At 40.9% G+C, this 25,685-nt stretch overlaps 1 protein-coding gene across 1 annotated transcript in view; it reads left to right on the forward strand.

The window, feature by feature from the left end:
- The first annotated feature begins 245 nt into the window (after positions 1-245).
- TFAP2D (transcription factor AP-2 delta) overlaps positions 246-25,685 on the forward strand; it is a 48,070-nt gene continuing 22,630 nt past the window's right edge. The window contains exons 1-5 of the mRNA XM_054196417.1: positions 246-438; positions 1,348-1,845; positions 5,454-5,514; positions 17,105-17,270; positions 20,025-20,143. Coding sequence (XP_054052392.1) covers positions 400-438; positions 1,348-1,845; positions 5,454-5,514; positions 17,105-17,270; positions 20,025-20,143 — 883 coding nt within the window. The 5' untranslated portion in view covers positions 246-399. The remainder of the gene's footprint in view (positions 439-1,347; positions 1,846-5,453; positions 5,515-17,104; positions 17,271-20,024; positions 20,144-25,685) is intronic.

The following is a 25,685-nucleotide window of genomic DNA, read 5'->3' on the forward strand; positions in this document are numbered from 1 at the left end:
AGTTCTCAGTGCTGATGCTTAATTTTCAAAACTTCTATATTACCAAGGGACCTACGACATCAGCCAAAGAAATACCCAGCAAGTACAAAATCTGATCCAGGGAGCAGCTTTTGTGCAGAGGGAAAATTTTGTTCCTACAGGTTTTTAAGGAGGTGCATGGAAAAGCGAGAGATCTGATCTATGCAGATACATTGCAAATTCTCTCTGTCTGTAGAGATTTTTTCTAAAAAAAATTGGGGAAATACATGAACTTTGGATTTTTCAATTTTTTCTTTTTTTTCTTTCTCTTTTTTTTTTTTTAATTTGGAGAGAGGAATTTTATCCAGAGTTTTCTCTCTCCCTCTCTCTCTCTCTTTTTTTTTTTTTTTTTTTTTTTTTTTTTTCCCGGAGAACCAAAAAATGTCAACTACCTTTCCAGGTCTCGTCCACGATGCAGAGGTATTTTGTGTGTGTGAGTGTGTGTGTGTGTGTGCGCGCGCGTGTGTGTGGATGTGTGTGTGCCTGTGTGTGCATATGTGTGTGTGGATGTGCCTGTGTGGTTGTTTCCATTTTTTTAAATCCATATTGGACCGTTACATTTAATTATAATCCGGCTTCAGAGATAACTTAAAGAAGTATAGAGAGAAAATTCGTTATGACATCTGTCGCCAGAAAGGGCAACTCATTACCACGTTAAAACCGTTGCCAGAACGAAAATCAGAATAATACCCCTAATAATATAATGAAGTGCAGAGAAATCACCACCAGCTCGCCAGGAATGGGGAGTTCTCACTAAAAAAGCAGGACTCCCCTTTTCTTTCGAAACGTAGGAAAAAGGAGGGGGGGGAATTTTGGATCTGATTCGTTATTTTAAAAAGAAAGAAAAATAGGGGTTCAAAAAAAAAAAGAACGGAAGGAAGGAAGAAAGGAAGGCAAGCAGGCGGCAAAGCTTTCTCAATGTGTAACGCTGTAACATAGGGACGGGACTTGTGTGTATTCTCGGTAGTTTCCTCTGTTTGATGACTTTTTTTTGTGTCAGCCCCAGATATTACAGCTGTGATCAGGAGGTGGATGGCTAGATGGATGGATGGACGGATAGAAAGAGATAGTTTTTATTTCAGTGCGTGGATTCCTTTTGCTTGACGGTATTAAGGGCTGGCTGGGCTGTTTACGGGTTTTTGAACAGACCTTTATGGCACCAGCCCAAGGTAGGAAAGAATCTTTTGTTGCTGGGGCTGCCGCTCGCAGGCTTAGACGCTTCTGCAGGGGGAGAAGCTATGCAGGACAGCGTGCTTGGAAGAACCGCACCCGGGGTTTTCAATGACAAACCTCCAATTTTGGGGTCTTCTTTTCACTTCTTCCTTTCAGATACGTCATGACGGATCAAACAGTTACCGTTTGATGCAGCTTGGATGCCTGGAGTCTGTGGCCAACTCGACCGTCGCCTATTCCTCCTCATCTCCTCTCACTTACTCTACCACGGGCACCGAGTTCGCCTCCCCGTACTTCTCCACTAACCACCAGTACACCCCACTGCACCACCAGTCCTTCCACTACGAGTTCCAACACAGCCACCCGGCAGTCAACCCCGACGCTTACTCCTTGAACTCTCTCCATCACTCCCAGCAATACTACCAGCAGATCCACCATGGGGAACCCACTGATTTTATCAACCTGCACAATGCGCGGGCGCTTAAGTCCTCTTGCTTGGACGAGCAGAGGAGAGAGCTGGGGTGCTTAGATGCTTACCGCCGCCACGACCTGTCTCTTATGAGCCATGGATCCCAATATGGGATGCATCCAGATCAAAGACTCCTGCCAGGACCAAGCCTCGGGCTTGCAGCCTCGGGAGCAGACGATTTGCAGGTAAATAGCATGCGATCTCCTTTCGAGGCACCTTCTTCTCCCCTCCCCCTGTCCTGGTCCCCCCCTCCTCACCCTCCCCATTTTCCTCTGCTCAAAACAGCTCATACAAAGGAGGGCAGATTCATCCAAAATCCGATCCGGAGCACGCACCCTCCAGAATAGTAGCAACAAAAAATGTGGGGTGGAAAAAAAAAAAGAAAAAACAAAAAAAACCACAAACAAACAAGTGGTCATTCTTGGCCATAAAAAAGCAAGCAAACAAAAAAATCTCGCTCCTGACTTCCCCGCGTAGGTTGTGGCTCTGGGATGGCTGAGACCGTGGGACTCATCCGGAGATCTCGGGGTGCGTGTGTGCCTGTGCGGGTCCGTGTGTGCCTCTACCAGCCCTTACCAAAGTCACACAGAAATTAAACCAACCCAAACCCATCTTCTGGCTCTTCCTAAACTTTTCCTTTCTTCCGGCGAACGGAACAGTTTAAACAACTTGCACCGACAGAGCAGGCAAATGTGTTAAGGAAGGGATGGAGTAGGAAAACAGCAAAAAAAGGCAGGGCAGGAGATAAATCTGCTTTCCGACATACAAAGGCAAACCTTCCGTTCAACTCCGAGGCATGAGGCAGGGAAGAAATAAAGGGGAGCAAACGTTCTTCAGAAATACTCAGTATGGTAAAAATCCCTCGCAATATCCGATCCAGTTGTTAACAGGGAGAGAAGCACAAGCAGATAAAGCTAATTCATCTATCTATTTGTCTAATCATTCATCTGTTCCCCCCTAACCGTCATCTGGACCCATCAAAAAATTCTATTTCTGTGCATCAAAACCTCAGCTTTATTCGCTCAAAAGTCCTTTCCCCCGCACTAAAAATTCACCTCCGGTAAATTGAGCTGGTAGCTTAAATAAAATTTGTTTCCAAAATTGCAAACAACGCCCTCCAGTATCTAACACCCTTTTCGAAATGTCCCCCAAATCAAAAGCAAACCTTCCTTCTCCCGACGAGCTGAGGAACTAAAGGTTTCCCGATCGGCGGGGAGAGACAAACAGGACCGTATTTACTGTACTTACTTTTCCCCCAAATCTCGCTCCCAGTCATACAAAGCTGTCTATGTTGGTCTTTCCAAAAATACGTAGTGGTCAAAGGCTCGGGAAAAAAAAAAAAAAAAAAAAAAAAACAAACCAAAAACCAACAAACCAAACAACCCCGAAGTTTGTAAAACTAAGAAGGTTTATTTTCTTCCCTTAAAAATAAAACAAAACAAAAAACCCCACCAAATCTCTATTTATATCGGAGAAAATAAATCTTTTTTTTTTTTTTTCCTTTTTTGTAAGGAGGAAAATGATTCAACAACCCAACAACAAAGAACGTTATCTTTTATATCTCTGAGGAGGAAACCCTAACTATTTAAACCTAGGTTTCTCCATTAAAATTCACTATATAATTTTATCCTCTCTGGCCATTTTTTGTTTACATTTTTCACAAGGATCTCCTTATGTTACCCCCCTCAAAAAAAAAAAAAAATCTGCCATTCACTGCTCAGCCCAACTAAAACCTATTTACTCCTTTTTATAACCACGTCTGCTGCTGATTTTTTTGTATCTGTACAAATTTTTTTTCTTTGGCAGGCACAAAGCCTTGTATTTTTCAAAAGAGGGGATTAGGAACGTTTGCAAGACAGCAGACAATGCCTAAGTCCCGGGCAAAAAAGCACCATAGTTTATCCAATTTTCGACTTAGTGCCATTCAACTGGTCATTTATGCAATGTCATCCGACCAAACAACATGTTTCCCTTTAAAAAAAAAAAAAAAAAAAAAAAAAAAGAAGAAGAGGTTGGTTAAGCTGCTAGAGACACATTCAGTTTTTATTTATTTAGAGAAGAAAAAAATAAACAACTTTTCTTCGGAAAATATTATTTTTTCGATCACACTTTATTGGAAAGTAAATGACTTAGGTCTTTGTACCTAATCTTTTCTTTATTTTTACTCCTCCCTCTTTTCCCGAACAGCAGAGGGAGTGTAGTGAGGTATCGAAAAGCCTGAACGGTGAGACGGTGAAAATATTAATATTTGTTGTTATGATTGAGATGATTCGGAACAAACTTGGACTCATGCGAATACCACCTTGGGCTTAGAGGGAAGCGTTTTGGTGGTGAAGAGAAACAAGACTGCACACAAATACTTTTAAACCAAAATTGTGGTCTAACCAGTCTTCCCCTTTCTCCTTATTCTTTCTTTTTAAAACGTTCATCAGCATATGCCTCATTTCAAATGCAACAAATGTAAATATACTTTTCCCTGCACAGAATTTTAAGTGAATGTCCAATAGTTTCGAGGGCGGTTTAAGTCAGCCTAACAGATGCAAACAGTCTTGGAGCTGGAGTGGCATCTTTCAGTGCCCTAAAAAGATTTTCCATGGGCAACAAAGAAAACTGTCACACCTTTTCCCATCACCGCTTTAATTTATGCTCAGTCGCCAAGTTTTTTTCATATTGATTTCATAATCACTTTAAGGCAGAACACTTAAAATAAAAAAGAGCCTTGAAAAGGAAGGTCTTACAGGGCCAGCGCCAATATGGTGAAAGTGGGGGAGAGAGCCAGGACTGTAAAGGTTGTTTTGTAAAGTGGGGTTTTTATTATGCACCGACTCTCTCCGCATTTACTTAACTCTTCACGGGCTGTTGAGTAGGTTAACACCCTTAAAGGCCTCTTTCATGTCCAATACCTCGTTTGTTTGTAGAGGAAAATGCGTCTTTAACACATTTCCACTGGGCAAAGATTTAGGTTTGGTTTGTTGTGTTTTTTTAACCCCAACATAAGGAAAAACCCAAAGAAAACCCAACCCTTTCAAGTCTTTTATCATCCCAATAAAAATATTTATTAAGGAGGGCGAAGATCCCTAAATAATCAGCCTTGTAACAGGAGGATAAAGAAGTGAGATCTCTTCGGATGTGCACCAGAAGCCCTAGGCAGGTTTTTGGATGGTTCTTCGCCCCACGCTCACACATGGGTGCCTGTGTGTGTGCGTACACAGATGCATATTCATCCCCACCTATGTGTGGACACACGCATTGTTACAACACCCTTGTGACTCCGTGTAGCCGGCAAAGCCCAGTAGGTCGTCTGTTGTTTGTGCTCTTTGTCTACTTCTCTGCACACTTTGTAAGTCGGTATACACGTGTCACGAAACATATATATGAATTTAGCTATACATATCTATATAAATATACAGTTAAACACACAAAAATACTATATAAATGTGTGTTTTACTGTTGTGCACGGAACTGTAGAGCGCGAACACACTTCTTTCTAGACTATTTTTTTGTGTCTCTATCCTGACACGTAACTGCCGATCTAACGCCCCAGTTCAGGAGAAACTCGCCTTTAAAGGGCAATGAAAGTGATAATTATTTCACATTTTGTGGGGCAGGGGCGGTGGGATTTCGCCAGAGCGCTTGAGTTCGACGAGAGTAACTGTGTTTTTCCAGTTCACCTTAACTATTGTTCCCATGCAAGTCGTGTAACAAAGCAAAAGCTGTGTGATCTCTCTGTGGGTTTCAGTGTCTGATTGCTTTCTTTCCTTTCTTTCCTTTTTTTTTCCTCTCATTATTTAAGAGCTCAGTGGAGGCCCAGTGTGGACTTGTACTGAACGGGCAAGGAGGTGTGATAAGAAGAGGTAAGAGGTTACAAACACTTGCGTCTATCAATTTTTGTAAACATAAAACGCTCTCCGTTTCTCTCTCTCTTTCCCTCCCCGCTGTTTAGCGTAGTTTGGAGTTACTGCCGAAATAGTGATAATTTGACATTTGACAGAAGTACGTTCAAACTCGCTTAGAGCACTTCACATTTCACAGTCCATTTGCGCTTTACAAGTGATCTATTCCTCGGTAGCTCTCGGATACTCCCGCTGAATCCAGAGCTTTCTTGACTCGTTTTATCATTACTCATTTAATCGAGTTGATCCCTGATAGTTTGAGAAACGTGTTTCCTGGCGCCGGGCTGTTAAATCGGCAGTTTGATCTCGTGTGGGGAAAGGAAGGAGCTTTTTGGGAAATGTGTAGCAGTGCTACAGACCGGTTTGGAACTCGCTTTTGAGTGTCACTTTATTTGATAACCATCTGTCAGTGTAAATATCTAACGTCAAAGTTAGAGGAAAGATTTGGAACTCTTGTTAAATACGCATTTCTTCAGCATCTTGCGAAATCTGAGTGTTCTTGGGGGGGTGGGGTGGGTGGGGGTGGTGTTATTACCGTCATTTACCGTGAAGGGAAACAAAAGTAGTCTAAAGGCCTAACGTTCAAACACTTCATTCTTATCAGCTTAAACGCACACTTTCATTCACAATATAAAACGAATAGTGCCGTCGGAGAGAGAACACTTCCCAACTCAGCCTCTTGGAGTGAACATTTCTTATCCCATTATTCTCTTTCCTTATTCATTCACAAAAATATAAATAAAAATAGATATTTAGGAGATATTTCAGGCGATGTGATACTATTGTGCCAGCGAGCTGATGTGAGCCATCATTTCACTAGACAGGCTTGAAGTGACAGTCACGCAAAACGATGGTGAGCAGATATCGAGAGTAGGCTCACAGGCGGGTGTACCCGCGGGAGAGGAGGTTTTGAGGTACCCTCTGCCTACAAGGACTTGGTTCAAGCTTTGTCTGGGGGTTCCGAGGGGCCGCCGTCCCGACCCAGGCCCGCCGGGACCCGGCCCCGGGGCCGCGGCAAGGTCCCGGCAGAGCGAGGTCGTGACAGCGGACGGTGCGGTGGTGCTGAATGGACAGCTCCGCTGCAGCCGCCGTGGAAGTCCGTCCCTGTCCAAGGTCCTTGTCCCTCTCATTTCAATGGGTTCGGATTCTCCCTAGGAAGAGGGGTCATTCTTTCGGGTTTGATCCGAGTTGACCTCCGAGGAGCGGAGGTGGTTAGCTGAAGGAGAGAAAGGCAGAGTCGCCATCGGTTGGGGGGCTGTGCCTGTTAGTGTGTGGCTGCGGTGCTCATTTCCCAGCTGAAGGGCGTCTCAAATCTCCGCTCTGCTTAACTCCAGTTTATTCAGCTCTCCAGCTCCTGTTAAGGAGATTCCAATTACCTGAGCAGATGATTGTAGTCAAGTCTCTCTATTCCTCCCTCTCTCTCTCTCTCTCTTTAAAGCAATGAAATTATTCAAGGATTTAAAGATTGATAGTAAAGGAAATCCAGCATGAAAATGCAAGGTTTTCTCTACCCTGATCTAAGTGCTGAACTACTAGTGCACTGCTGTCTATTTCTTGGCATATTCAGGGAAGATATCAAAGGTGAGAGTATAAGTTTCAAATGTATATTAAAAATACATAATAAATATTTTGTCCGACTTCAAAAAAAGCAATAGGTGTTAGCAGTAATCAAAACATCCTGCACCTAAGCGCTATACAGTATCGCATATAAATAAATCACACTTATTTTCTAGTAATACATCAATAAGAATATATTAACTCGAGAGTGGCTTCCCTAATATTTTAAACAACTCGTGTCAGATTTTTAACTTTATTTTTGTCACAAATATATACATATATATTTTTAAAAGGTTGTTTTTGAGTGCTTTAGATGCAATAGCAGGAAGGAAAGGGGAAAGTGAAGGAAGGAAGGAAGGAAGGAAGGAAGGAGAAAGTGAGTGAGAGAGGAAGGGAGAAAGACACACCCAAAGAAAGAAAGAAAGAGAGAGAAAGAGAGAAAAAAAGAAAGAAAGAGAAAGAGAGAAAGAGAGAAAGAAAGAGAGACAGAAAGAAAGAAAGAAAGAAAGAAAGAAAGAAAGAAAGAAAGAAAGAAAGAGAAAGAAAGAAAGAAAGAAAGAAAGAGAGAGAAAGAAAGAAAGAGAGAAAGAGAGAAAGAAAGAGAAAGAGAGAGAAAGAGAGAGAGAAAGAAAGAAAAGAAAACTTCCCATATACTTTGCCAGAGGAACACACCATTCCCTAGTCCTCTCCAAAAAAAGCAATCTCTAAGAAGTGCCATGGTTTGCAGTCCTGGTATTAATGCTAATACCAATGACAAACATCACAAACACGGGTCTTCCCTGCTTCCATCTCTGGCTGCCATTGCACATATCAGATGCCTTCTAGATTGTTTAGTGCAGTGATTTGGTGTTTGCTTTTAATGAGGCTCGGAAAGTAAAAGATTTTTGCAAGGCTTAGGTGCTGGCAAGCTAATTACTAGCTAGAGAAAATATTTGCCACCGATTCCAGGGCAGAGATCCCCATGCTATCACTTTCAGTTAATGGTGTGCAGGATTTAGCCCGGAGCTTCCCTGCTCTAACCATCAGAACCAATAATCTTTACTTTTCCTACTGCTCGTGTATCGATAGCTTCTCTAGCCTCAGGCAGCGGCTTTGATATGTTAATATTTCTGAGTACCAAATTCTGCAGAGATCATATTAATGTTGTACATACAGAGTGGAGCTTTGCCTTAAAGTTGAATATTCAGATCGCTCGTTTCAAAAGAAATCACTTGAAGAAATGAAGCTTCTATTTACAGGAGTCGTCTGTGTTTTTTAATCATTAAAAAAATCCCTCCCCTCTTATACTTTCCTATTAATCGTCTCAGGCTTTTATTACATCCCTATTCCCTTTTAATTCCTCTCTAGGTTGCCATTTTAAAAGGAGAATAACCTGATTCTTGTTTGATTTTTCTCCCTTTTTTCACTTCTCTCTGTCTCTCCCTCTTTTTTTTTTTTTTTTTTTGGTTGCGGTCTTTTTTTTAAATGCCCTCCGAGCCCCCTTTCATACCCATCCCTTCCCCATCCCTCGGACATGAAGTGTATGCAGGCTTGGTGTCCTCACCTCCATATATTTGGATTAAAAAGACAACATGGTGACATTTGGCCTGCATCGTTTTATGAAATCGAGATGGCAAACTCCAAAAAAAGCTCTTGTTTCGCTTTGTGATCATCCATCGTTCCTGCCCCAGGCTAATTTCAGAAGCTTAAATACTGCTATCGCCTCTGGGCCATGAAGAGAGAAGGGCCAACCTATCGGCAATAGCTCTTTTTCGATTGCCCTTGGCAACATAAAATACAAACTACTTTGAATCAAAACATTTTTGGGGAATTAATATGATCTGAACTCTGCACGTTTTAAGAGATCTTGAGTTTGTCAAATCGCTTAGAGGTGACTGACATCCGAATGCACTAATGTGCCTAGCTAGGAACAACTCTCAGATCTTATTTGATTAAAAAAAAATAAAAATAAAAAAAGAGGAGAATAAGAAGAAAGAAAGAAAGAAAGAAAGAAAGAAAGAAAGAAAGAAAGAAAGAAAGAAAGAAAGAAAGAAAGAAAGAAAGAAAGAAAGAAAGAAAGAGGAAAAAAAAACCCACCCTCTTCTTAAAAGCTCAAGCATCAGTCACCATAAAGTCTGCCAATAAAATCTGGGCAAAGACTCTCCCATTCTCGCCTCTGCCTTTTATGTACTTAGTCGTGGTATCGCCTCTCATTTGAAAGGCGCACGCTGAGCCTTGATCCTCTCCCCTCGTCTAATTCTCATTTTTGACACTCCAAACTACCCCCCTAATGACTCAGTCATTAAGGGCGAGACGTTGGGCAAGAGGTTGGAGGAGGCGGGTGAAGGCAGGGGCTGAGGGCTTTGCACCTTACCCCAGGAGAATCTTCTCCCCTTCTTTTTTTTGCGCAGATGAAAGGGAAAAAATAGGGCACTGGCGTGTTACCACCCCCTTGCTGTCTTGTCTAGGCGTCCCGGGGTGCAGGAACGGGCAGAGAGAACATGTCCCTTCCCCTTGCTATCCCCTGCTCTGGCAAACCGACTGGAGATACCTGTCTAGCCCCACCCCGTCAAAGGGGGCTTAAAGGACCCCCTCGCACCCCCAGAGCACCCTCCGCCCCCCAGCCCTGCCGTGTCTCGCCCCAGGGGAAGGCAGGGCCGGGGGCAGAGCGGGTGTCCCTGCCCGCTCGGCAGCTCCGGGCGGAGAAGGTGGACTCGGTGCGGCGGTCCCCGCACCCAGTCGAGGGCAGGGCAGATCCCCTCCTTGTCTTCCCTTTGTTGTCCTCTGCCTTCCTTTTCTCCGGCTCTTCTGAACCTTACAAGAGCCTCGGGACTCTTGTAATAGCCCATCATTGTGTTCAGATCCTAATGCACTGTCATTAGCACTGTTGTCTTTTTTTCTCTTTTCTTTTCTATTCCAAGGGCCAATTTAAATCGCATTAAAATCCTAAATAGCTGGCTTAATTAATGGCTCTTGCGGCTCCAGCTGAGATAATCTCCAGCCGACTAAAGCCAAATCGGTCGGCGACTTTCAGCTTCCCGGGAGTTTCAGGCTCGGGAAGGGGACTGAGAGGGCTGAGCAGCAGGTTAAAGCGGGCTCTGCCCGGGCACCGGGCGCTCTGTTGGGCCGGGAATGGAGCGGAGTCGACTTCCTTAGGTCCTGGCACCAGGAAGACCTTTGGGAGAAGTTTAAGGAAGAGATGTGAGGTTGGAGTTTGAGGGTTTTGGGGGTTTGTTCTGATTTTTCTGTGGGTTTTTGTTTGTTTGCTTGGTTTAAGGCGACTTTTCTGGCTGTGTACAAAGGGGCAATGGAAAGACCCTGGGTAGGGATCTCATATGCTTTGGGGGTCTGTCCTGCCCCTTTTCTGCTGGGGTAGAGGTTGTGTATTATGTGTTTTCTGTCTCCCTTTGCTCCATTCCAAGCTGCGGGTAACTGTGATCCACACAGTCCCAGTTTGGCCTGCCTCAGCAGAGATTTGGAAGCCACATACACAGGGTGTACACCACACCGAGCAGTCCTCGGCATCCCACAAACTCAGCACACACCCAGGGAACAAAGTGTATAAAAGCACAACACACGGTCACACAACACTCACAACCTGTCAGTCCCTCCTGCAGGGAGCACAGTTTTGCCCCTCCAACACCTCTAGCTCTGCCCCACACAGAGCCCACTCATGGGACACCACGGGCAGAGCTTCAAACCCTTCCCACACCCTCACAAAAACAACCTACACCCCACACAGCCTGCTCTCACCTTCCTCTTGCAGCCCCACAGGCTCACCCACACTGTCCATCTGTTTTCCCAAACCACCCCCCAAGAAGGGCCTGGAGAGGCATTGAAAAGTGCTGGTGAGTTCTCAAGGTTTGTGCATAGGAAAGAGGAATCGAGTAGGTATCTTTTCTTTTGGCTCTGGTTTGGGTGCCATCCTTCACCCCAGGAGCTGTAATAGTGCTCCTGTATCAGTGCCAATACATCTTGCTGACAAGAGGGCTGGTTCTGGGTGCCCGAGATTTAAAATTCCCTTGCACGTTGATACAATCTTTAAAGCTGAGTACTTGCAACAATCTCCCTTATTTATATTATTCTGTTTCCCACCATAATACCTTGCTTCTCCCAAGCTGTTTTTTTAACAGTGCCTAAACTTAAAACTCTTAACACTTGTTAAGAGCCTTAAAAACTGTAGCTAAGTGTCTGGTCTTAAAAACTGCTAACCAGCACGTCAGTCCTACTGAATCTTCTGGTTTATATTAACAAAAATTAAAATTAACAAACAAACAAACAAACAAACCCCCCAAAAAACATATTTTGTGCATTCAGGTATGTCTTTGTTTTCTCACCGTGAATGTTGTAGTGAGGGACATCATTATCTCAGAATGGCTAATGTTCGTGTATGAGCTGGTTTACATGACTATTTACATGATGCAAAGTCTGTACACAAAACCAAAAGAATAACTGGGAAAAGAAGCAGAATTTTCCCCGACAAATGTAGATGAGTTTTAGAATTTTGTATATTCAGTTCCTGAGATTAATGACGGGGTGAAGTGAGGATAATTTGGAGAACATTTGAAATAGCTTATAGACTTTGGGAACTGAACATGGGATTAAATAATACTGATAAACTCTCTACAGTTAACTGCTTGCTTAGATTTGTGACTTGCTAAGAAAAAAAAGTAAGCTGAGAAGAGGTAGATTTTCATGTCTTCATTCTGTAACATACTGTAAACTTGCCAGAATTTCAAAACAGAGCAGAAAATACTATAAGCTGCAGAGTCCTACTAACAGCACCTGTAGATATAAATAATAGACTAATAAAAAGCATAGCATATTATTAATATTTTATATTAATTTGTAGGCACTCACGCATGCTTATACTTAATAATGTGCACAAACACACAAACGTGTGTATATCCTGAAAAACAAACAATATTTCTGCACTGTTCTCACAATACTTCTGCGTGATTGTCACCCATATATTATGATGTTTCCTTCCATAACTGCATGGTATTTATGGGTGAATATCTTGGAGAAAGGGACTACCTCTTCTTGAATGAATATAAAATACACATCATATTACAGCTGTTATGATTAACAAATAAGAAATGACCTTGCATGGTGTAGGGATGTGTGTATTTTAATGATAGACATATATTTAAAAAAATGTTTGCATCTAAAGTGTAAAAATCATCCAGTGACATCAACTGATATCTCTCTCTTTCGTTCCTAATAAAGCAATAATATTACTTATGAAAAGCATAAAGCCTGTGAGAGTACGGATTTTGTCAATGAAAAGAAGCACTTATACTTAACTCTGAGGGTGTCAGGGAGAATTGAATTTCAGCAGATGCCCAAATGCATAACTAAATCAGAATAAATCATCGCACTCCAGCCACCCTATTGTCCTCTTCAGCTATACAAACGGACACCTACAATCAAAACAGAGCAAGCTCTTTTTGCCTCATGCATTATTGGGATTTTCATTGTGTTGACAAGACTGTTGGGTTAGAGTATGGCTCTGTTGTTCTCCCTGCTGTCATCTAAACAACCCATCATCAACTTGTGTTGGCATTTTGTACTGACTTGTGCTATTTGATGGGGAGACAGGAATAAGGAAGGGAAAATACTCTCCCGATGTTTGCTGTGACTACCTTTTGCAGTATCACATAGCCTAACTTTTGTTCATCCTAGGCTTGGGAAACAAAGCAAAACCACAGTTCACACAAAGGACTATGTTGTGCTGAGCATGAAGCAGTCAGACAGAGGGAAAAGGATTGGTCCCCACAAGTAAGCTAGCAAAAATCAACATAGACTTTTGTTATTCCTTTCCCTGAGACCACTTGACAATGATCATGGAATAGAACAGAACCATAGAATGGTTTGGGTTGGAAGGGACCTTTAAAGGTCATCTAGACAACCCCGCTGCAATGAGCAGGGACATCTTCAACTAGATCAGGTTATATACAATCCCCTGAGGTGATTCAGTGGCTGAGGTAATGCAGTATATTTCAGTATTGGGCCCTGGGTCTTTCACCCAAATGTAGTCTGCTGCACAAACTGTATCTCTTCCTCACCCATCTTTTTCCTCTCAAAAATCAACGTGAAGATGACAGATCAGAAGGTAAAACCCACCCTTCCTTCCTTCCTTCCTTCCTTCCTTCCTTCCTTCCTTCCTCCCTTCCTCCCTCCCTCCCTCCCTCCCTCCCTCCCTCCCTCCCTCCCTTCCTCCCTTCCTCCCTTCCTCCCTTCCTCCCTTCCTCCCTTCCTCCCTTCCTCCCTTCCTTCCTTCCTTCCTTCCTTCCTTCCTTCCTTCCTTCCTTCCTTCCTTCCTTCCTTCCTTCCTTCCTTCCTTCCTTCCTTCCTTCCTTCTCTTTCCCAAATCAATCAGCTAAAATATAAAAGATATTCCTCCTTTGTCTAGATCTTGTCTTGCTTGTCTCTTTGGACCTCTGTGGCTGCAAGAGCACAACTACCACCATTTACAGTCATTTCTAACACAGTATGTTATGGCAACAGATGATGTCAGACCAGACCACATAATCACTTTCCTGTGAGAATAAACAGTTGTCCTAAAAAGAGTCTTTTTAACATTCATAGGCTCGTTTCATGGGGTACTCGGAGAGCAAAATTTCTGAGGCAAACTGCTGGGTGATCCTACCATTTATCTCACCTTCTGCGTTCTCTCATTTTCTTTTTCCTACCCTTGCAGCAGGACCGATGGTGTGGGTAACTAGTCGGGGAGAAATGACCACAGTTTTCTCTTCTTTGTGTATGCTGGTGGGCACATTACTTTGCCATGGCTGTGTGTGGGCTCTTCATTTGATTAGCTGGTGGGGTCTTAAGTATCCTGACACCAGAAGCTAGTCTGTAAAGATTTCTAAAACAAGGAAAAACTGCTAAAAGGAATAGAGATCTCCAGGTTGAACTGCTAGACTCATAAAAGGCATTATTTCCATTCTAGTTTTGAGGGCATTTTCTTCTCCTTCTTTATCTGGTGTCTGTTAGCATCCCACCTCTCAAATACCTTGTTGTGATTAGACCAGCTCAATAATAGAACAAGGACTATCTTTTCTAACAGCACCTGCAGTAGCATGGGGTTGATGGGAATGAAAAGCTGGTTGTTGCCACTGCTGTTTAGTGCAACTTAAAAGACACCTTGTGATCTCCCCACTTGATCTGCATTTCTTCACAAAATCATTTTGTCCACTCCAGTGCACGATCAGAATGTGGGGGAAGGAATACACTAAAGTGTGTGAATTTGGCAAGAAACCTAACCCTTCATCTTCCAATGTGGTTGCACTTATCCTTTCCTTTCTCTTTCCAGCAGCCCTCCCTTTGTTTACTGTCATGCCTGTTTCTGTTTACCACCTGGTGTAAGGCCAGGATTTCATCCATCTCCTCTCCAAGGTGGTGTTTGTGGTAGGAGATCCATGCCTTCCAAACTGCACACAGTTTGTGACAAAGACATAGCTTCGTCTACAAAGCACCATACCGTTCTCTGTTGCTTTGTCAATGAATAATTAATATAGTGAAATAATTATACATAACAGATTTTACCTTCTTGCAGTTTGCAACTTGTTCTCCATGTTTCTGGAAAGCAAATGACTTAGACTTGTTGTTTTCTTTTACTTTTAACCCATACCTGGCTTACCTGGAGTTGCTTTGTTTAAGAACATATTGCACAGGCATGATATTTTTAAATATTTTTAGACTGTAAACAACCTTCTACTAAATAGTAGTGAGAAGTGTTCCAGTAAATTCTGTTTAGGGTAGGAGCAGCTGCAGGGTAACAGGTTTTTGGATTAAAAGAACAATTCTTTATCTGGCATAAATGGTGCACATGCTGGCTTAACCTGGCAAGAATATAAACTTTAATATAACACCAATTTCAGTGCAATCTCACTCATTATAAAATTCACAGTCTAATTAAAGTAAATAAATATGTACACATTGCTACTGTTTTCTTGACACGTATGTATGTACACGTGTATATACGTATTGTGTGGCAGGAGATGCCAAACAAACAAATCTACTCAGTGTTGACACTCTTCACAAATGTACCTGACAGACCATAAGTTTGAAAATGTTGATTGAAAATATTTATAGGTTTCTGTGCAGCCCTGCCTCAGATACGAATTAAAAAACAAAAACAAAAACAAAAACAAAACAAACACCAAAACAACACAAAAATCAAAAACATTCCAGACATGTGGCACCGGATTTCTGTATTTGAGCATACAAGCTCATGAGTATTGGTGCCCTTGATGTGTCTGTGTATTTGATAATGCATGATTTGTCTCTAAATTCTGTCTGAGAAGTGGACATTAATATCTGTCCTGTACCGTAATTAGAAAAGTCATAAAATATCCTGCTGTACTGAGTCAGGATCTCACCCATCTGGGATTTATTTCAAGAGATGTTCTTTTCTGGTTTTGCTGTCAGCACAAATGTTTAAATATACCTTCAAGAGCTGAAATATTTGGAAAGAAATTCTGTTTGCCTTATGTAAGCAAGTAATAGCCTGCCTTTAATGAAGTTTTATCCTTCAGTTATATTCCTCTGTCTCTGCTATAACTGGAACATACATAATCACCTTAATTTTTAGAGGGATTACATCTGGAAGAAGATAAAGTAAAGGTGTTAAGATCTTGTCTAAAGTGAGCTATTCTTTTTTGGTTTTGTTGTTTCTATTCTATTCTATTCTATTCTATTCTATTCTATTCTATTCTATTCTATTCACATTACAGAATTTAGATTACAAACTAAAATTTTTAAGCATAGTAAACTGAGCTCTTGCGGTGCAAAAAGATTAGGGTGTCCACAGGAAAGAAGAAATTATCATTGGTAATTTAAAAAATACAGTATCTTTCCTTTAAACATGAACGAAGAGCACAGATTCATTCTGCTGTAAGAAGGTCTTTGTATCATCATCCTTTCAGAAACCATCTGAGTTCCTTCTAATAGTGCATTGAATTACATGATACTTTATATCACTGTCATATGCAGCTCATTCTTTTTTCTCATCTTTCCCCTAGAGAAGAATTGCATATGCAGTGGTAAGATATATTTCTTCCACAGAATTTTTTATTGTAGTCAGGTTGGAGAAGGCAGGTCAAAGAAAAGTGTTTTGCTCTTGGTGATAAAATATGTTGGTCCTTAATTTTTTCTTTTTTTTTTTCCTGGGAGTTAGTTCTATCCTCTTGGATCAGTTGTAGAGAAAGTTTTCTCTCTTGCTCTCTCACATATTAACTTTAAGTTAAAAGCTCAATTTTGCCTGAAGAGTTATTGATCACAGTCTTCATTTAAAGATTTGGTGATCATGCAGCAGTTTTAGATCCAGGCCAAGTAATTGCCACTTTCAAGAAATAAACAATTCCAGAACTAACCTGAGATAAACTGAAGTAGCTCAATAGATTTCAATCACTAATATCAGCTGAGGATTTGACCTAACTTTATAAGGAGTATATGCGAGTTCAAAGGTGTGGAAAGCCGTTCTGTCTGCAAATCACTGAAAACTTATAGTGCCGTTGCATCTTTGTAAGCCTCTCACTGCTATGAGAGTTAAAATGATTTCTCATTGGAACGAACATCCTAAATTTTTCACCAACTGCATTTTTTTAAATCATGAGTGATACGTGAAGCTGGTTCAATCTTATGTTGTTAATAGTACTAGATACAAGTCTTTCAGTGGTAATACTTAATTTTTACTGAGCATGAAATCAAATGATATCAAATAACCATAATGATCTACTTGGACTGTAAAGCTTATGAGATCTAATAATTCACTTTTCCCACACTGAAATTTCAATCCATTCATCTTTCTCAAAGCAATAATGTGATACAATATTAAAAAAAAAAAAAAAAAAACCACAAAAACCAAACCACAAACATACACCCCTAAAAAAACCCAACAAATACAAACAAAACCAACAACAAGTAAATAACAGAATTGTTCTTCATGAATTTGTCAAAACATGGAATATGAGGTTTACCCTACTTTAACATTTCTTTTGTTTTGTAGGTGGCACCTGTGTTGTTAACCCCACCGACCTGTTCTGCTCCGTTCCTGGTCGCTTATCTCTACTTAGCTCCACTTCGAAGTACAAAGTGACCATTGCAGAGGTGAAGAGGCGCCTTTCACCACCAGAATGCCTAAATGCTTCCCTCTTAGGAGGTATTTTGAGAAGGTAAGTTGAAAGTGAGAATAACAAGTCCCAGACAGTGCTGTAATTTCTGTCATTTTATTTTCTACAAATAGGTTTTATTCTCTTTCCCCACTTGGACAGTTGGTCACAGTTTGGAAAAACAGAAGGAGATGTATTGGGAGTGAGCACTGTTTCTAGGGAAATTTTCAATAAATGAGAAAAATGAAGACTGCGTTGACATTTTTCACAGAAAGTTTACATTTCTCAGTGAACTGACTTTTTTTTTTTTATCCCCCTATCAGAGATTGGCAGGTGTCGCCTTCCTTATTTTGAATTAAAAAAAAAATAAAGACTCTTGTTGGGCGGAAAATTTCACCAGAGCTACAAATGTGACTTCTTGTTGAGAAACTGTTTTGAAGTAAATTGTTTTACCAAGTGTAGCTACAACCCTCACTCACCAAAAACCTAAAACATCGACGTGTAGGAATGTCTTTTTCTCCTCTTCTCCCTTGCATGCTTTTTGAGTACGGAAAAGATAGACTTAGCAGAATACGCTGGTTTTCATTTTCTCGTTCTGAGATACTGGAGGAGAAGCAAGTAATTAGGTACAATTTTGCATCTGACCCTTCACTGACCAGAGTAGACACCTGCAGAGAGAGTAGCAGAGATGAGGAAAGTGGCAGACTGTGCCTCACATTGCAAGTGGAAAACAAGGAGGCAACTGTAATTCAGCCAGGCATATGTAAGTCGCAATGTCCCTGAGGTGTCAACTTAGATGGCATAAGCTACTTGAATGCACTTTGATCAAAACTAGCTGGAAAGTCATAGGCTATTTCACTGCTGTCACTGAAGGCCACACTGATCCTCATGCTTATACTGAAAGTCATTTTAACCAACCTGCGATATCTTAAAATATGAAGTAGTCCAAGAGCTGTCTCAAGCCATCTCACAGAGTAGGGACTATAGATGACAAAATTGTTTCAGGTGCACAGGCACCATTTCCCTGCCTCTATAGGCATTGGAATCCAAAATCTACATCCACAAAAGTTCTTTGTTACTGCTTCACCTTGGAGAGGACTTCAGCTAATAGTCACAGAAATATTAACTTTAAATACTCCTTCTGCAGACTTCATCAATAGCAGTACAAACTAGTGAGAATGCAAGGGCATCAGCGTGAACATGGGGACTCATTTCTCTCTTTGGTTAAAAAGCTAGAGTGATACCATAAGTTTTTGACCCAGACCAAATATCATTATTCCAAATTAAAACTGGGTGTGGTTTAGGATTTAGGAAAAGCCACAGACTAGTCCCAGACAGCAGTTTGGATGTGCTAATTCTGTTTTATGAAGCAGAGAATATAAATGAATAGATTTGGTCAGGCTATACCTGTAACTGTCACAGCTAGAGAACAACTCACTCTGTAGTTGACCAGCAGAGATGCAGCAAAACCAAATCTCATTCGTGGTTTGCTGGAGACCTGCCAGGATTGGTTTTGCATCCTGTCAGCAGTCACCACCTAGGTATTTACCCAGTGAGTTTTTCTTCAGAATTAAGTATTCTCAGAAGACATTTCCTGACGTACAACATGGTCAAAGTTATGGTATCTCAGTGCATAAAAATCACCCATCCAAATGGTGGTATTCCAAGTTTGGTCCCTTCCTCTGCCTGAAGGAACTTGAACCTGCACTTCAAAACATCTAGTTAGGCATGTCTAATACTCAGTGATTGGTTATTCTCAGCTGAGGGCCCCTCAATCTCATTTGAGGCTAATCAAATATTTATTGGGCAAAAGCAAAGTTGTAACTGTATTGATGACTCTATTATCTAATGACCAGGTCATACATTTGGGATGGGAGAGATCTGGGTTCCAGTCACTGTTCTGTTCAATGTTTAAGCATTTTAACATTCATTATTCGCTGCCTGCTGGCTGCTGCATTCATTTGAAAGACACGGGTTTAAATTCCCTCAGGCTGAGCAAAAAGTTGAACCAACATCTGCTGCATAAGTGGCTATGTCTCAAATACTTCAAACACTGAGCTACTGCAGAAAAGCAGGTGTGGGATGCACCAGGAACCATTTTGTGAGAACAAAGTGAGGCAGGCATTTGGGGTAGGGACATAGATAATCAACGACGGCTGGGATTTTAGCTTCAGCATTTCCTATTGCCTTATCCTTCTTCCTTGTATGTATCGGGTTTTGTAGACTACATTTCTAAGTACCCAGGTGTCTACAAAAATTATATAGGGATAGCTGGAGCTGGGTTCCACATAGACATCTACATTTGAATGACCATCTGTCTTCCTTTTATAGTTAGGCGGGAGAGATGGGTGAAGTCCCCTCATTCTAGACATCTGTTTAATATCTAGATGTGCATGTTCATGCACGTTCTAGGCATGCATGTTTCTCTCTTGATTGTCTTGGGAGCCTGGGGTGGCTAGACCGGATATAAGCTACTGCATTGTCAATATTTATATACAGTCATTGCTGTCCCAGGCTCTTTGCCCAAATCAGGACCATGGGTTCCACTAGGTAGAAAGCTGCCTGAAGCTCTGATCCAATCCCTGTGGCAGGCATTAAAATGTCTAACTTTATCATAGGACCAACGTGAAAGACTCACACAGTGCAAGCAGGTCCTCAAGAATACAGCTCTGAAAAATTTCCCATTGGTGTCATTAGTGCAGGCATTACCCCACACATTTGTCAATAAGGTGTGTACAATTTCTTGACTTACATTAACATGGGAAAAAAGTGCAGGATAAAGACAAGTTTCTCTCTCCTACTGTTCTCTCATGATAGAGCAAAATCCAAGAATGGAGGACGCTGTTTGCGAGAAAAATTAGACAGACTGGGACTGAATTTGCCTGCAGGAAGAAGAAAAGCAGCAAACGTCACACTCTTGACTTCCTTGGTAGAAGGTAGGGTTTATAATATTGCAATATAATATAAACATAATTAAAAGGTTTCCTTGTATACAACACTTTTCAGCCACAATGTTAAATATTATAATTTGTATTTTGTACAAAGAGGAGAACTGACTTGCCTAAAGCCACAGACAGAACAAGTGGCAAAATGGAAGTTCACTCTGAGATGTCTTGGCCCCCTGCAAGTGGTTTGGTACTGCAGTCTCCTCAACATTGATCTGTGCTTTCTGTGCTGGGATCTGACTTACAAATCGATGATCCAAATGTTCTTGTGAGAGAAATGAATGTCTTATACCAACTCTATAAGTAGGTTTGTTTATCCTCCTTTTTTTTTTTTAACTTGTGAATTTCCTGGAACTGATCCAAAAATGTGATTTATTTTTCCCATAAGAAGACATAATATTTAGACAAGACTTTCCCCCCCTCCACATAAAGGAATGAAATCTGTTTTCAGATAAACTCTAGACAGGCCCAGGAGACACTTTCTTGGCCTTTATTTGTTGTTTAAATATCATTCACCAAATATTGCCAGGCTCTTCAAACCTTCAGCTGGGAGATGCAGGTTCAAACCCCTCAGGCAAAGGGAAGAAACTGTACCTTAATGTCTTCTATTCTTGGTGAATCCACTAAGTACTCGGTTTGTTGTCTGGCTTCGAGTAGCAGCTCTGGGAATTTCAGATCCCACTTCCTTGATGTTGAGAGCGCTCAGCTCATCCTAAAGGTCAACACCTTCCAGGATCATAACCTGAAAGGTCCATACAGATCTAGGCAAGTAGGCTGAGGTCTCAGCACGTATTACCACAGAATCACAGAATTACAGAAAGGTTGAGGTTGGAAGGGGCCTCTGGTGATCTTCTAGTCCAACCCTCCCGCTCAAAGCAGGGTCAATTAGAAGAGGTTGCTCATGACCTTGTCTAGTCAGGTTTTTAATGTCTCAAAGGATGCAGAAGTAGTGCTGAATCCACAACAATGGATGTTTTTCAGCATCTAAGAGGAGGGACTAAGGTTCTCAGGGGCCACTGTGCACACAACTACAATGGGACTGCTCTGAAATACAGGTGTGTCCGTATCACACCTGCTTGTAATAAAGAGAAAGCTATAATGAAGTTAGTCTTGGAAAAGGAAGTTTTCTCCTCCAGTTTAGAGAATCTACCTTCACAGTCCTTCGTGCCTCTTGGGTCTCAGCTGTGAAGCATAAACAGGGCTATGTGGACAGATACTCATTCATTAGAAGGGATTGAGTGTGAGGAAGCCCTCTATCAACTGCTGGCCTGGGACTGATGGCAAAATATCTTTACTGTAAGTCAGATTCCTTTTTCCCAGGACGGGAGCTATGCTTGTCTCTCTGCCCTTTACTCAAAGCCAATAGCAAACCTGTTATTAAGCCTATGGTATTACTTTTGTTCTGGGACTGCCTTAATGTGAGTCCTAAAGATATATACTGAGAAAACTGAACTCACTTTGTCAGAGACCTGTTTGCCTAGGCATCCAAATCATAAATTTTATCTACTGGGATTTTTGGGAAAGGCACCAGCATCTGCGCCAACAGAAAACAAAATGAAGCTGATTTTCTATCTATGTAACCAGTCCTTGGCCAAACTTGGCAGTGCTTATTGAATTTTTGTGGTATTAGCTGTCCTTCCTTTGTACATAGTGATATTACTTCCAAGTGGTACTAACTTGTAGCATGGTTTATGCGAGGAAGCCCATCCTCGATGGCTCCTGCTGTAGTGGGAGGCAGAAATGGAAAGACACAGGGTTATTGTGGGTTTCAGAGAAGAAAACATGAAGAAAACAACACTGGCTTTTTCTGTGTGATGTCAGTATACAAATTGACATAAAGATTTATTAGTCTTATTAAATCCCTAAATATCAGATGGACTGTGTGGACTTCTCATGAGGACCCAGGATTGTGTCACTCTTGATTACTTTAGATGGTTATAAGTTTATTATTACTCAAGGTCCTTACAGTCTTCAATGTATCAAGGCCTTTAATATCTCTGTAAGGTAGGAATGTACTCAACCTCTTAAATATCTGTTTGAGGTGAGAGAAGGCAAAATTTGCGTGGTCATTAGATATATTGATCAAAGTTATCTTGAAAGTCTCTGGCATGACTTCTCTTCCTCTAAATAGACTAAAATCATTGAGTTTTGGGGAGTACTGCTAAGTTCAACAGAGGAACTGTCATGAATTTCTAGGCTGTGGTGGTCACGTGAAGATCCAGACTTCATGAAAATTATTCTGTGGCCCCTTGTTTTCTGCAAACTTACTTCTTTTGGGGTTCAGCATGGCTGCTGGGTGTTTGCTGTTATTCCTGTTTTGGTCAGGTTGCATCTTTAATGTCTTTGGCAGGGAATTCTGGGGCCCAGATTAGGAATTGTTTGGCAGATGAGTTCCGTCCTTTATGTTGCCATCCACACAAATCAGGACAATGGGTGGAAAGACAGACTGGGAGAATGATCTCAGCGTTGCAAGATTCTCCACAGCAGTATGGGACATAGCTTTGTACAACATGTAGGTGAGGGATGCCCTCTAGTGCCTATATTAGATGAAGGGAAAGGTCATTTTTCTGCTTTAAAAGGAAAAATCCTACATCTTAACATCTTAACAAGCTTAACGTCTTAACATCTTAACATCTTAACAAGCTCCTCCATTAAATACCAGCATTGCCAAGGCTAAGCCTAACTGCTGTCTCAAAGGAGTCAAAAGCCTCCCCAGTAGGAGCAAGAAAAGATGTGAGAAAAGGGGAGATGTCCCCATCTGTTTGGACAGGTCACTTATAAGGTAGAGACATAGCATAAAAATGTTATTGCAGATGCAGGTAAAAGCAATGCATGAATGATTTTAAAACCATCAGATTATTTACAAAAATCAGAAAAAACACAAAAAATCCAGAATTTGTTTTCCTATCAAACCTAACTGAGATGTTAAATTTACTAGACATAGAATTGACTGCATTTATCATTTGGGGACTAAAATTCTTTAAAAAAGTAGGTCAGTGGTTACTTTTTTTCACCCTGTTATCAACTGTCACTCTTCACCCCCACCAGCCTTTGTTTAAGTATCCTTCCCTTTGTTCCTCCTCCCTTCTCACCCTACAAATAGAAAAAAAAAACTTTCCCTTTCTTTCTACCTCCTGCCTGTCCCTCCTCCCCCTGGGTAGAGCATCCGGAGGAGGCGAAGCTGAGGAGAGAGTAGGAGGTTCAGATGCCGAATGTCCCTCTCCTGGGACACAGCTTTTGCCTTCACTTTACATAGGAGCATCTCTCACTCTTGCTAGACCCAGGAGACAGCCACACTGCTCCTTGCACCTGCCCAGAGAAGCCTGTTAAGGTACACGGGCTGGTCTCTCCACTGAGACTTTCCAGAGCTGTCTCTGCCAATTCAGCTTCAGCAACTGTCCTTTTCCATCATGCAAAGCTCTCTGGTCAATTGTGAAATTATATAGGAAAGGCAGTGCTGCCTATGGCTGCAAAGCTGTGTGTTGGATTTAAGGAGAAAGAGTCAGCCGTCCCCAACACCCATTCTTTGTCTCTGCAGGAGGAAAGAAATGGTGATAAAGCAGCGGGATAAAGCCAGGGATTTTAGGGGTTTCTACCTTTGGTATGACTCCTCCCTGACATAAATAATAACTGGGCAAAAAAAGGTAAATCTAAGGTGAAAGAAAAGATGTCAGTTCATCCACATTTCCAACATTTCCACATTTTCCCCCAGAATAAATGTGTGTCCAAATTATAATGTAGAAAAAGAAAGATCCTCTTCCATGGCATTTTGTACAAATTACTTTCCCCCACCAAGCTGTCTTATTTCCTACTGTGCAGTAATACAAGGGACTTCTATGTACTGAGATTAACAAAAAAATAATACATATAAAAGTATAACACAATCCACTTATAAATATCTCATCATTTGGTTACAGTTCAAAATGAGATCTTTGCTCAACAATGAGATATATTAGAAATCATGTTCTGCAGAGTATTTTCATGTCCAGTTTTCTATTTTTATTTAAAATTTGGTGTTGTAACTTGGAATGCCTATTCCTTATATCATAGGGAAGTGTGTGCTTATATGAATACATATGCGTACTTATAACGTGCATTCTTAATATGTACCAGTAAAAATATATTTTAAAAATTTGTAGATTTACTTTTTTTCACAATAGGTACATTTGTGTATATGTTTTTACCTATATATATCCACAAGCAGATAAGTCTTTTTGTTTCATTTTGTTCATGATTTTATCTTTTCATATACCATTATCATTTAATCACAATCCCAGCTCCATATAAAATAGAGAAGTTCTACACTTTTGTATAATCTTTTCAGATCATCAAAACAGCTTAGTATAATTTTCTCAGCTCTAGTAAATAATACACATTATCTTGTGTATAAAGTTAGGTTTTATACTTATAAAGATAACTTATAAAGATAAGTTTTAATGATAATTCATGTTTTCATTCCATTTCTTTTTGACATCGAGTGAAAACATAGACATTTCAGTGAGCTTGTTGTCGACCCTATTAAATAAATGCCTACATTTAATCCCATAAACTTTCGTTCTCTTGAAGAAACCAATGGCTAAATTCTAAAATGCTTTGCTGACTACCTTCCTTGCATTGTTTCTTGGGTCTGACTGGGACCAGGATAGAGCTGTCTGGAGAACAGTAATTCAACCTGATGACAACTTCAATGGGTTTGACTTATCCTCTTTCTATGCTGGCATGAAAACAAACCTATCAAGTGTTCTAACGGTTTGGTTAAAAAACAAAACCTGATACTCTTCTGCAGTTGACTTACTCTTTAAGTCTTTACTTAAGGAAGAGTAAAAGCATAGCTGAAATAGAAATTTTGAAGCAACTCTACAGAAATTTAGCAGCTATGGTTTAAATTTGTACCCTTTCTCATCCATGAAGAAGTCTAGAATAGGCATTTTAAATCCAAAATTGGCACTCAGCTATATAGTTCATTCTGATTCACTGTTAACATATCACTGAAATCCATTTTAATTTCATTGAAAATTATTTTACTTTTCCAGAACCTGTCAATTAAGAAATGGAAACCATTTTTCCTTTCAACTCAGAGACAATTCTTGCCTGTTAACTTATTTTTTTTGGCCATATTGGAAATCATGTTTAAAAATTCCAAATAATGCAGACGATTTTTAGTAAAATCTTCGAATTTTGCATGTAAAATTGGTTGCAGCTGTGAAGGTTGCTGTTGACTGGTGTCAGCAAACAAATTCCCTGGGTGTTGTGCATGTATTTCACTAGTACCTGAATCCAATTAGGTCAGATAAATACACAACAAAGTATTTGCTTATGGAAATGAAAGGTATTTTTCTGGTAAAAATTACAATGATGTAAGGGAGACAATAAACTCTGAAAAGGTGGAAAATAGTGTCTGGAATAGAGGTCAGTGCCTGTAATTCCTTATGCCTCATGCTGCCCTGCCCCAGGACCACTGCTCCCATGGAAGTTCCCATCTTCCTTGTCTTGGCCAGGCCTGTGCAGAGCAGACTTAGTCTTGCTAGGGATG

Source organism: Rissa tridactyla, chromosome 3, assembly GCF_028500815.1.
Source record: "Rissa tridactyla isolate bRisTri1 chromosome 3, bRisTri1.patW.cur.20221130, whole genome shotgun sequence".
NCBI classification, from domain to species: domain Eukaryota; kingdom Metazoa; phylum Chordata; class Aves; order Charadriiformes; family Laridae; genus Rissa; species Rissa tridactyla.